This window comes from Oreochromis aureus, linkage group 2 (genome assembly GCF_013358895.1).
Source record: "Oreochromis aureus strain Israel breed Guangdong linkage group 2, ZZ_aureus, whole genome shotgun sequence".
Classification (NCBI taxonomy): Eukaryota; Metazoa; Chordata; class Actinopteri; order Cichliformes; family Cichlidae; genus Oreochromis; species Oreochromis aureus.
This window is the reverse complement of record NC_052943.1, coordinates 2943337-2956938: the sequence shown is the minus strand read 5'-3', so window position 1 is coordinate 2956938 and position 13602 is coordinate 2943337. Positions and strand designations below refer to the sequence as shown.

Here is a 13602-nt window from a genome sequence, read left to right as displayed (position 1 = left end):
TGCACACACACACAAAAACACACACACTTGGTGTTTCATGCACTCACCTGTCACAAGATAGTTCCTCTGACAGGTACCTCACAGACATTATATAACTTTGCTCAAACTACAAAGACATGAGATGTTTTAGTGATAAGTATCTGAGCTGTTGGAGGTCAGAGCAGTTTTGGTACCCAGGTCAGACTCTGAGGGGCTCCTATCACTCAGATATACACGTTCAGCTGTTGTGTTGGCTTTTATGTCTCAAACACAGGGGTTATTAGGGACATGTGCAGCAGTCAGCCTGCTGGGAAGACATTTCAGCAAGAAGTAACTTATAACTATGCAGTTCTTCACTTTTGTTCCATCCCGACAGTCCTCATCAGCGTCATTTCCATCTCAGTAGGCAGCTGTTTTTGGCAAAAAAGGCTCTGTTTAATGCACTGTAGACTACTTATCCAGCACCAGGCAGCTGACAAAGTTAGCAGGTAGGCGACGAACACAGCGGAGCATTAAGCAGCTATGGAGCCCGATCTTCCCCTCAGGAGCTTGTTTTAATTAATCAGACAACCGAGCACGTGAATATGAAAGAAACAAAGAGACAAAGTTGCTGCGTGTCTGCCTGCTGCTTCTGATCATTTTTTTAAAACTCATCTGAAACCCCGGGAAACCATCACAGGTGGAAAACTTGTCAGGTGAAGAAGGTGGTAAAGACACGACCACGGTGGGAGAGCCTGGGACACATTTTACAGCTCATCCAACAGCTGCTTGGTCAGCTAAACCAATCACAGGTTGCCTTCACGCATTCAGCTTTTGTCCTCTCCTCAAGCGACATCATATTAACAACCCAAACAAGCTTTTCTGGAAAGTACCAACAACAATGGTAACCATTTTAACTACTAAAGATAAATATATCAAACAGTTTCATTAAGTTGTGGTTATCTACCATATTAGCTTTGCTAATATTATCTGCGCCTAGGAAATTGAACTATCTTGAGCTCAGGAAGTGATAAAAAGGGCTCGCTTCAGGTAAAGGATGAAATGAAAAAGTTGCAAATGAATGTAACAGCTCTCCTGTAAGGTTATCACAACACTGCTGTAAAACTTAAGCTTTGGAAATTCACCACTACACCTACAGTGGACTTGGTAGCAGTTGGAGGAACTTTTTATACATGCATACTAAGTCAAAAGTTCATCTTCACCTGTCTCCTGTCGCTCCTCTTGTTTCCCTCATCCACTAAGATCCTGTTGTCATGGAGCTCAGACTCCTCCCCAAGGAAGACCTCCTGCAGCTCTCCCCACTGAAAGGCACAGTCTGTCAGCTGTCGCCTCTGCTGCAGGCAACAACAAAGAGAACTGTTTTAATCAACCTAACAAACATTAAGGCTTTATGCTGACATTGTTCCCTGCAGTAAAACTACATAAAGTCTCAAAGGTCGCAGTTTAAAGACTCAATATGTGGAAGGTGAAAGAGGAAGTTAGTCACACCCAATAAAATATCATATTTGCTCTTAAAGTTTTATTATTAATGTGTCAATGCTGAGTGAATCCTATGGAAACCACTGTAAATACACCACTTACATCCTCTAACTTTTGCCGTTGCTCTTGCTGCTGCTGGATCCTCCTCTGTCTGTCAGCCAGGATCTGCTGCTTGTATCGCTCCTGTTCTTCCAGCTGCTGCTGCAACGCCTGGATGTCAAATACAACATGACCACAGTTAAAATACAACTATGAAAACTGATTCATGTTTGGCTTCACCCACTGTTGAGCGGCGTGCCAGCTGACCCTGACATGATACTGAAAGCTAACTGTCCTGTTCATAATAAATGCATCACATGTAATTCTCTGCATCTTACTAAAATTTACATGCATGTGGACAAAACTGCATGGAACAAAACAAACTACCTGTTGTCCCCGCTGACCTCCACCACCTCCTCCGCGCCCTCCGTCTCTGCCGCCTTCGTGATCTTCTGTCTGCAGTCGAAGAAACTCCCGTCTCAGCGTCCATTCGCCGGGAACATTCACTATGGAGCTGATGGAGCGAGACACGTGAGCAGCATTAAGTCAAGTGCGAGTGACGTGCTCGAGTTAACGTGAGGACGAAGGGAAAGTGGCCACAGCAACAAAAATACACACATTAATCTCACTCTAGGAGTGCGTGCTCTGTGCACAGCCATCTGCTACGTGACATCCAGGGACAGCAACATCTGTCTGTGCACTTATAATAAAGCATGGCCTGTAGTGACTCAGTAGCAATGTATATAATGATCACTTAAGACCTAATAACAATAAAAAAAAAAATCATTGTTTACATGTTTATATGGCAGACGCATGATGTGTGCATGACAGCTTGTTGCTTAGCGTGATTATTAATTCACAAAGGATGACGCAGTAACTCCCACTTTTATTTCTGGCGGGACAAAGCTTTACCTGGGTTCTCCTTCCTCTTCTGTGACCTCATCATCCTCTTCCTCACTGCCACTGTACTCATACTCTGGGCCCTCTGAGAGAGTAAAAGGAGAGAGAAGAAAGAAAGAGAGGAGGAGCAGATACAGTAAAATGTTACTATGCAGCACCCAACATGGTGATATTTAAATACACGTACTGCTTTTCCCACATGCACACTGATACTTCACACTTTTTCAGAGTCAAACCCAAAAAGATGGTGATGAAAAATAAGCTGAGACACAATCTCACCTTTAGGCAAACAGCTGATATCGCAGAACATTTTGTTCTGTTTACAGATGCACACAGACGCACATCTGTATGAATATCTCCAGTTTAAGTCATCTGGCATATAATTTAACAGGTACTGAACCTCATGAAACTTTTTCCTCTTTTTCTTTTTGGTAATTGTGGGTGCTTAAATAAATTGCTGTAGCTGTGAGTAATAATGTGCCGCGAGTGGTACACCATTTCTCCTTTTCGCCTTTGCTTTGAACTTGCAGCACCGATGCCCTCGTTCTCTTTCTCTTCAGATTATTCTTCTTTTTATGATTCCAGAACTGAAACTCCAAAATAAAACAGTTTCTTTTCTCTACGCCGAGCGAGTTTATTACTTTCACTTTTGCTTCTTCGTCTTTCAGCCATTTTAAATAACTTAATGCACAAACAGCCACTGTATGACGTCAGTCACCAGTCCTTCATGCATCCGGCCCCAGATGCAGAGAAAGTGAAGACACTCTGATGAGTCCGTCTTCGCAGCATCCACACGCTGCAGTGTACACTCTATTGTAAAGTGACATGTTAGAAATGCGATGCGCTCACGGGTGGTGTCTTGGGTGAACGCCTCTGATGTGTCAGCACCGGGGTGGGAATTCTCATCTGTGTTTCTGGCTTTGTGAGCAAGCCGCTATTACATTAAAATTTCCTCCATGCCCTACCCTCTTCCCCCTTCATCGTCTGCTGCCAGTAGCAATTTTGTCATTATCAAAGCCACACAAAAGTCTAGTGTGGGCAAAGTTATTCAGCAAAAATGAAAGAGGCTTCTTTTGTGGAAGCCTGAAGGAGCAGAGGAGCAGATTTCAGGACAGGAGCGCTCCCCCATCTAAAAGGTGTCTCTCGTTTCCACATACACCTTTCATCAAGGGACACACGGCAACAATGCATGCAAGCATGTGTTAGCACAGGGAGGAAATGTTTAAAAATGCGACTGTCCCAGTGTAATTCATTTTTAACCAGGACCGCCTTCATGAACACTGTGTCCACTGCACTAAGATAAATCACTCTTCCAAGGGGTACATGAAGATGGGTCCAGTCAGCTTCCTATAACAACATTTGGCCACCATATGGTGTGATAGGAGCTCGGGGTAGGTTGAACATCAACTTGACACACCATATGTTGCCATTAAGAAGCCAAAAAGGTAACTCAACACAGGTGGATTTGCTCAAAGCAGAAAAGAAGGAGGACTGACAAAACTGACTTTAGTTAACAAACAGGGCAAAAGCATATTTTATAAAGTGGTGATGTCATGCTTGAAGGGCTCCAAAGGAGCTGAAAGACACGGGAAGAACTGGAGGGGACGGCCTAGTTTTTCCTGACTGAAAAGTGGGACTTGAATCATTTCTTTTTGGAGTGACTCATCTTCCAAAACACAGACATCTTTGTCCAAACTACACTCCTGGGTATGATGAATGACACATCCGTTTTTGCATCACATCCGGAGGTACTGATTTTCTTTTTTTTCCCTTTCTTGCAGAACTTGCAAAGTTTTTTTTCTTCACAGTAATACTACCAACATTTCATTACTGTGGAGGGGCACAGGGGAACAGAAACACACACTAAATCACAAATGTGGCCTTATACACACTGCATACACACACAGCGCATACAGCAGAAAGCCTACCAGTCATTAGAGTGTTGTTATAAGCCAACAGAAGATTAGAACCAGATGGTGATTCGTTTCCTCCTTACTTCCCCTCAGCGTCTCTCTCTCTCTCTCTCTCACTTTTCCAAATGAAGAAAAATAAAGCTAATAGACATTATGAGGATTACTTACACCGTCTGAATACTGACATGAGAACAAAGCAAAGAGACGAGTCATAAATATCTCCGTCCTGACTGTTTTTCTCACCGTCTGACTGCAGATTTTGGCATCAGTGATTCAGCACATGCAGCTCATCCAGAGTAAGAGGAGGATAAATTACGTTCACACTATACGTCTCACAGCTTGCTTCCTCGTGTTACACATTCCTAATTTGTTGTTCTTTTGTCTGTTTCTATGCCTTTTGTTCCCTTCGTCCTCGCTTCATTCGTCCATCTTTGTGTGCGAGACATTGTTATAAAAGAATGCAGCAGAAAAAGGAAAGCAAAGGTCAGCCCGAGACTTCCCTTTGGCCTGACCTAACATTCTCCTGCTGCTGCGCTCTCGCTTCTCCTCGTCTGCCTCGCCGGCGCTGTTAGCATCAGAATATGTTTTCATAAGCTTTGACAAAATGAATGAAGATACAACAAAGCAGAATATATGCAAAAGTACCAAATGGCAACCAAATGAAACATCTCCATAAACAGCAGGCAAGAAATGAGGCAAAATGCTGTGTTTGTCTGAGCAGCCTGAGCGAAACAGCTGCTGCTGCCGTGAGAGCAGCTGGTACACTCTCAGCTCAAGTGTGCGGCGTTATCCACCACGACTGGGCTCAAAGCCAGAAGATACAGTCAATTTTTAAAACATGGCGATAAATTCAATCAGACATTTTACTTTGAAAAACCGCTGACACTTAAAGACAACTGAAAGGACTTTCAGATTCTAGCAGTGTGGTGCAGATTTGACAGCCTTTGTGTTACGTGGAATTAAACCGTGAACCCTGTAGAGAAGCGGTGTCAAACCCAAGGCCCAGGGACAAAAGTGGCCAAGCAAAGACTCTGATCTGGCCCGCTGGATGACTTTGGAAAATGTGAAGCAGCCAATAAGCAGAAAAATATCCCTAGCTTCTGTCACTGTCAACCGCCCTGTATACAGACAGCAGGAAAACAGCCAATAGCCCATTTATGGCTTAAATTTACTGCGTTTATTTGCCCTGACCTTTCTCTCGCTTCTTCCTGGTTCGGTCCAGGTGATCTTTAAGCATGATGCGAACTTGTCTCTCGTTAGCCAGGTCTTTGATGAAGGCGTGTCTCAGTAGGACATCTGTGGTGGGTCGATGCAGATGGTTCTTGATCAGGCAACTATCAACGAACGTCAAGAAACGCTTCGACCTGCAGACAAAATACAGACAAATGTGAAAACATTACAAGCAGGCTTAACAACAAACACACTAACGTAACAAAGTATCACTTAACCTCCTCCACATTTCTGTGAATACACAAAATTCTTTAAACCAAATCACTAATTTAAAAGACTAATTTCTTCTGAACTGCTAACACGACACTTTAAGCTGCACTCTGCATTTTAAACAGCCAGCTGTGTTATGGAGGTCAGCTGTAAAGCACTGGTGGTCAACAGAAAGAGATTTGCTAAAAGCAGTTGAAAAATGGTAAGCACGTTAAATGAGACGCACAGTGCAAACAACAACACCTGTTTGATACAAGCTGATAAGGGAGAAGAAGTTTTATTGGCTACAAATGTTGCTAGGAAGTAATGCTAACAAAATAGTTTCACCCACTTGCTTAAGCTTCGTTATTTAATTAAGCAATTGGTCTTTTAAAGCAAACACACTGTAGTTAACCCTGTAAGAGCCAACCTATCAAAAAATAGCCAGAAAAGTCTGATTTTTTTGGAAATGAGATGTTTATTAACCCTTACTACAAAATCCAGATTTTGTTTTTTTTGCTATATCATGTTGTTGATGATATAATTTATGTATCACATTTGATACACTGGGCGTTTTTGGCAACTTTTTGTTAACAACAATGTTAATTTTAGACAAAAAAAAAAAAAAAGAAAAAAAAAAAAGAGTTTTTAAGGCAAATATTGATCATGTTGATGAGATGGAGGAAACTCATGTAGCAAATATGCTAAAAATGGCATTACAGGGTTAAAAACAGCAACAACTTGTAGCTCCAACCATAAAACTCAACAAATCAGAAGAGGAGACAGAAGAGAAGACAACATGAACCAAAATAGACAACATTAAATAAATAATTCACTGAACTCCACATAATTCTTAAATAAGTATTTCCACTCACCCACACTATAAAAGCTACAATCACTCTACAGAGGAAAAGCCAATCCAAAATAACGAGTCCACGTTGAACCTTTACGACAATATCTACCTACAGAAGCACTCTACAACCAGAGACATGCGCTGTGTGGAATCTAAAGTCATAGAAAACCAGGAAGGAAAATGTGGGGCTGCTTTATTTTTCTGCCTCAAGGGGGCCTGGAGCTAAATGGGAAAGCAGTGCACCCCAAATCATTGACGCTATTAAAAGCTCCAATAGAAAGCATTTTTCACATGACATTAATACTGAATGAAAGACAGCATGAGAGTTCCACCATGAGTTCAACAAGTGCCTATCAATTATACACGGAAAAGATGGAGGGAGAAAGGAAAGAGGCTGATAATCGAGCCCTAAAGAACACACACCCACGAGTGGGTTTTTAATCTGGACGAAAAAAAATCATCTTTATTTATCTTGATATATCTAGACATGCCCATTACTTTCAACCTTTTCTTCTCAAGAAGAGAGTGCTGGAAGATCTTTTATCAGATGCATGAAACCCACAACAAAGACCCCTCGGAGGCCTGTTTTTAGAAGCGAAATCCCAAACACTGCTGTCTGCAGCCTGCTGCATGTGTGTGTGTGTGTGTGTGTCTGTGTGTGCGCATGTTTAGGGCTTACCATTTCTTTGACTTAAGTTTTGGTGGAGGGTTTCGAGGAATCAGAAACAGCGCTCTCATTGGATGCATGTCACACAGAGCTATGGAGGGTACAGGGAGAGAGCAGGAGAGTCACAGATGAGGAAAAAAGAGAAAGAAAAATAAATGAACAAATGAGAAGGGAAAGGCATACGATGTAGTGTAAAACACTTCAGCATATCAGTTAGTCATGTGCATGTGTGTAGATGTGTTTTTAACTTACGGGGGGCTCCTTCTGCCATCTCTAGGGCTGTGATGCCTAAAGACCAGAGGTCACTCTAAAAACAAGACAGGCGGAGAAAGGGTTAAAGTGGAGCTAATAACTTTGGATACCATCTTAAAATGACTACATGTAATGAGTAAAAGCGGTGTAGTGCATAGAGGTCTGGGAATCACAGAAACAGTTTCCAGAGTTCACATCAAAATTCTCGCATTTCACAAACAGATCTGCAGATTTCTTTCAATCGTGGGTATGAGATCTGAAAGATTAATATAACATTTCTTCAAAAACAGTCTCAGGATGTTTCTGTGAAATATGATAAAACTAATCAGTCACTCGGTAAACTCAAACTTTATCATGAAGATTGTGGATGAGGTTTACGTCATAAAAAAAGAACACAGTAAAAAGATTTTGGACTGTGCTTGAAAGATGTTGTGACTGTGGTGAATTTCTTTTATGAATATTTATGGAAGCTGTCTGTTGAATACATGGTTATGCAGACTTATTTTTGAGTGCTGCTATGAGAGCTGGGCAGTTTCTCAGCCCCCATCTGACAGGCAGGAGAAGCGAGCGCTACACGACTTTACGTCACAGAAGTTGGCGTCGTTGGAATGAAATCATGGTCGACGTGATTTGCAAGTCATCTTACTGAATCAATGAACTTCTTGCATGTGGTGATACGTGTTGAACTGGCTCTATGTTGTGAATCGACACGTGTCGGTTAGTGACAGACATTACAGATGAAAACACAAGATAAAGTCTGACTAAGAATGATTTTTTCTGTGTTTCAGAACAATAATTTCCAGTGTCAGGCTGTCAGGACCAAAGACAAAACACAGCCATGGTAGACTAACATGTGGTTCAACTGTGTCAGCTGGAAAACATGAGGATGGCAGCGCGACGGCACCTGAAGATACAGAAACTGTAGCAATAACATAAAACTTCATCCAGAACCACGTGTTTCTCAGCAGCCAGTCAAACTGAAGATGACGACTGGACTTTTTATCCCCCTCAACAATGTTGAAGAAGAAACTGATCTTGGCCGTCAGGACTAAAGCAAACTTGTGACCTCCGAGTGAGTTTTGCCTAACATAGCAACAAACAGCGTAAAGTGCTTTACTGACACCCTCACGTAAAAGGTAAGAGAGTTAATGAAACAAACTCACATCTAAAACTAGTTTTAGGTAACTGACATAAGAATTTTAAAGGCCTCTGAGATTTCTAAACAAGAAAAAAAAATATTGCGCACTTTCAAAAATAACTAAAACAGACAACACACAGGAAACGTCTGCAGACTTGCTCTTCGTCACGCTGGTCAAATTTGTCAACTCAGGAGGGTTTTCATGGCTGCAGTGTCTACATAACAGGAAGCTTTGTGTTTATTTTGTATTACCTATTTTGAACTTCCTCCATCATAAATGGATAAATCCAAAAACATTTTAGTAACCAAGACTGAAACTAATAAAAACTAAAGTGAAACACTGCAATGAGTTCTGGAAACCAAGTGAAACTAAACTGAGCTCAAAGCAAAAGCAATAATAAGAGCAGATGTTTGAATCTTGGTTGTGTGTCTCACATGCGTGTGGGACAACAGATATGACTTGTGGTTGGTGACCCACACTCGGCACAATGCCTCAGCATTACAGTGTAAAACAACCACAGTTACATGAGTGCTGCTTTCCCTGCATCTGGATTTCAAGAGCTGTGAGATTACTGAAACTGTAACAGTGTAAAAGTGTGTAGCAGTTCATCATTTCCATGTATGTCTGGCTGAATAACTGCAACATTAAAATATTTCCACTTTGTCCACAGCATAGTCTGCACCATGTTAGACTACAGATAACAAATAAACCACCTTAAGCAGCTGGGAACTGCCTTAATTCTCACTTAAAAAAAAAGAAAAAAGAAACATGGCTGTTTCTTTGAGATTAGGTACCCTGTAGTCATATGTAGCCTCAGGGTTCTCATCACAGGCGATGACCTCCGGGGCCATCCAATAGGGAGTACCGATGAAGGTGTTCCTCCGACCGATCGTCTTATCGAGCTGGGCTGACACGCCAAAGTCAACTGCAAAAAAAAACGTTTCATGTGTGAAAAACAGCCACAACCTTTCTACTTTCAGAAGCGTCTTTGTGGTCGTGTGATTTATGTGTTTGAATATGACTGTGCGATTGTTCTGTTGTTCTCCCAGCGGTTACGTATGCTTGAGGAACCACAGCGCATGTGTCAGTGTGTCATACCCAGTTTGACTTCGGCGTTCTCGGTGAGCAAAACATTTTGTCCCTTAATGTCTCGGTGAATCACATGGTGGGAGTGAAGATGGGAAAGGCCCTGGAAGACAAATATGAATACATATAAACACTCCCGTGCACACACGGTCAGATGACCGTCGCTATAAATACGAAGGGGCAAACGCTGCCCTCGGAGAGCATTTAGATCACGTGTCTGCTCTGAAGGATTACTGAATGGAGAGCAGGATTTAGCTTTTAGCTTCAATCCATCAGTAGACATCCTTACTTTAAGCAGTTACTGAGTGGCCGAGTAACTCAGGCACAGTTTTAATGCGTGTGCGCGCATGTGTGTGTGTGTGTGTATTTGCATTCTCGCTTCTTCAAAGTGGGTTAAATAAACAGAGGAAGTAAGTCTTATTTCAGACAATGACTTCACCATGGTGTCTGTGTATATTTGTGCATGTGTGTGTTGTGATGTTAAAACAATGGGGAGACAGCATGGCTGACAGCAGTGGAGAAAACACTGGCGACAGTCCAGAGCCCTTTGTCTCTTAAGTTTTTTTACAACTACAAAAATAAAAAAAATAAAAAAATGAGCTCAGTTCCATTTCTGTGGCAGATAACAGCAACATCAAGGACACCGGGGGCTGATATAAGCTGATATGTTAGTTGTGTATGTCTCTGAGTCGAGCCACAAACACCAGCACAGAAAGCGGAGCAAACATCCCAGAGCCTTTCTCAGGACCTCGTGATCTCTCATAATGATAACCATAACATTTTACAGAGATGTGCTTTAAACTGGCCTTTTAAGTATATAACTAAAAGAAGAAATCCCCCTGAGTCACAGTGGGAAACATAAGAGAGAATAAATCCCTGAACATGAGGAAGTATCAGTGTCAGTTTGGCTGCTCTTTGATGTTTTGGCAAAGAATCAGTAAAAGCAGCCATCGTGTTTCTTTACAACACCAGAAACTGAACCACGCTTTACATCCACAAACAAGTTACTACCTGTGTTTTTTAACCAACACTAAACCAACACCGCAGGCAGAGAGAGGTCCCTGGTGAGTGTTTGTTTGTCTGTGTTATTAGATCACACAGGGTTAGCTGACGATGGAGGGTTTGACACACAAACAGCATCGCTGCAGAAAGCTCGCGTTCTTCTATACTTATTTAAAATGGTCACTTATAAAAAGTTAAAAAAACCTTTTACGCTGTGTGTTTGAGCTTACCCTGAGCACCTCCCGGCAGATGTAAGCAATCCAGTCTTCTTTCAAACAGTTTCCTTTGGTTTTCTTCACCAGGTCTGTCACAGAGCCAGCTCCACAGTACTCCATCACTAACTATATGGGAAATACATAGTAGAAACATGTGGTGTTTGAGACACGTAACCCTAAAGAACAGCAGTTGTTTAATAAAAACTAAGATAATCCACCGTTTGTGCTGAAGAACAAAGAAATGTGACGAGTTTACTAACCCAGAGTTGGTGGTCCTGTCCAGCAGGGCCTTTCTTAATAAAGGCACCGTAATAAGTAGCAATGTTTCTATGGTGGGAATAACTTTTTAACATGTTGATCTCCAGCTTTATCTCCTCTTCTTCCTCCTAAACACAAGAACAAAAACATAAGGAATCAAACAAGTGACAAAAATATTACTTTCATGTGTTAACTGGAATTTCGTTATGGCGATTAGTCATGGTCATGTGTCCGTTCACAGGTGATTGAAGATGGCGCTGCCTGCGTTTGTCTGAAGAGCAGGTGTTACGACGCTGTGATGCTTCTGTGTTGGGTTCACAACGGTTTCAAGGCTTTTATAAAAGTGGCCCTTCTGCCTCAGACACGTGACCCGTTTATTTAAAGTTTTAAAGTGTCGCTCTAAATGTAAAACCTCAGCACAAACTAACACATCCAGGTGAATAGCCTCTTGAATCATTCTGTTTTATAACCCTCAGATGATCTCTCACCCAGCTACTGGACCTTAACTCAACTACTCCCATCCCACAACAAAACCACCGGGGTTGCTCGATGTTACGCGACACAGGACAAAAAGAAAGCAGAGGAAACGGCTTGCGGCACTTTTTGTTTTCCTAGTATAAATCCTGGAAATGACTTGTGACTTCTCCAATTCACTGGACCCTTAAATCTACTCTGGATCTGGAAACGAGAGCAGAAAGGAGGAGAGCTGGAGAAGCTGGATGTGGTTGTTAATCAGGAAAGTGGAAACAACAGAGAGCTTCTCACAGTCGCTGCCCTCCCTTAAATCTTCACAGAAAAATGACAAAGCACAGTTTGAACTTTCACTTCCATCTGAAACACAAAGCCTTCTGCCTACGACTAGGTTGTGTGTGTGTGTGTGTATATATATATATATATATACACACACACACATACGTGTGTGTGTGTGTGTGTGTGTGTGTGTGTGTGTGTGTGTGTGTGTGTGTGTGTGTGTGTGTGTGCGCGTCTGTGAGAAGGCAGATAATAGCCAAGCATTTCCTGCTGTCACATCCACACAAAGAAACTATGACATTTAGATGTCAGAACAATCTGTAATATAATTTATTCCGGCAGTCTATAATTTGTATTTGACTTCTTTTTCTGGGGGATGCTCTAACGAGTTCTTAACGTGTCATCTAGTTGTCTGATTATTCTCTCCATTAATCACGTAATTATCTGCTACATAAAATGTAAGAAATGGAGAAAAATGACAAAGTCTGTGCTAAACTCTCCAGTTTGGCTGCATTACTGAACAAGAAACCAAAACCCAAAGATATTCCCTCTCCTATCTTATCAAGACAGAAGATGGAGAGTGTTGGATTTAGTGATCTTTTAAAAACATTTTTTTACCTCACACCAATATAAATCCAAAGCTATGCAAGCCTGTCTGTGGAGCTGTACCTAGCTAAATGCTAACATAATAACTCACTTATTCTAACAGCAAACATAAGCTGTATACAAAAAAAGCTCTAGCTGCTCGCTAGGCTTCACCTCTTGACTGTATTTGTTACATTGGTGCCCTTTTGAAGCATTTTCACAGTTCTGGTTAGTGAAATTCTGATCATTAGTGTCGTACTTTGCCTCCCCAAGCAGGTAACTCTGTGTGTTATACCCACACAGTTTAGAAATGCAGCTTGCAAACCTACACTGCTATTGTTAGCTGACACCTTGAGATCAAGATGGCCACAAAGTTAAAGAGCAAACTCCAAAGTGAGGAATCTAGAAGCCGGTGGTTGACATCATAAACCATAAAAGCAGTGTGTGGAGGTTTTTACAGAGCCATACGTTAACACTGGTGTGGGGACTTATTACTAGGATGTAGGCAGAGAGTAGGGTCTCTGGGAGAAATACACCACCACCAACTGTCTCGTCTTTTCTTTCAATCCTGCATATTACACGTCTACCGGACATCATGCTATAATAGTACAAGGGATTGTTTTTCTTTAGATGGTACAACCATAGCGGTCAAAGTAAATATTGAACACATGGATTGATGGGTTGTTGCCAACATCTGGTGATAATCTGGAAATAAATTGGTGACGTGTTCAATGCTCATTTTATCAGCTGTATATTCAGAGATTCGTAGTACCGAGAAAACTCAACTGTATGTGTAATAAGTTACAAGAAAGTCTTGCACTACAGTAGGGCTGTTCGATATAACGATATATATCAGATGACGATATAAAAACGTCTATCGTTTCATTTTACGCTATCGTTTGTTTCATGGTGTCGCAAAATAAACTGTTTACGGCAATATTTTTTCATTATTTTGATGGTCACTGTAGTGGCTATATTAATTTCCTAAAGTTCTCTCTTTCTCTTATGTTTAATATAACCACACTACAGACGGACAAGCGCTTGTTTTTATGCGTTGTCGTTAGCA

The 13602-nt window shown here is 41.6% G+C and overlaps 1 protein-coding gene across 5 annotated transcripts in view; it reads right to left on the bottom strand.

The window, feature by feature from the left end:
• The window catches only part of LOC116328147 (TRAF2 and NCK-interacting protein kinase-like), a 58939-nt gene that overhangs the window by 30492 nt on the left and 14845 nt on the right, over positions 1 to 13602 (bottom strand). For 4 of the 5 annotated variants that reach the window (XM_031749863.2, XM_039615260.1, XM_039615263.1 and 1 more), the window contains exons 4-14: positions 11204 to 11329; positions 10959 to 11069; positions 9739 to 9829; positions 9435 to 9565; positions 7502 to 7556; positions 7262 to 7340; positions 5502 to 5674; positions 2410 to 2482; positions 1885 to 2011; positions 1561 to 1668; positions 1182 to 1313 (exon numbers count right to left, since the gene is read on the bottom strand). In XM_031749863.2, coding sequence (XP_031605723.1) covers positions 1182 to 1313; positions 1561 to 1668; positions 1885 to 2011; positions 2410 to 2482; positions 5502 to 5674; positions 7262 to 7340; positions 7502 to 7556; positions 9435 to 9565; positions 9739 to 9829; positions 10959 to 11069; positions 11204 to 11329 — 1206 coding nt within the window. The remainder of the gene's footprint in view (positions 1 to 1181; positions 1314 to 1560; positions 1669 to 1884; positions 2012 to 2409; positions 2483 to 5501; positions 5675 to 7261; positions 7341 to 7501; positions 7557 to 9434; positions 9566 to 9738; positions 9830 to 10958; positions 11070 to 11203; positions 11330 to 13602) is intronic. The other variant, XM_039615253.1, reaches the window with a different exon arrangement.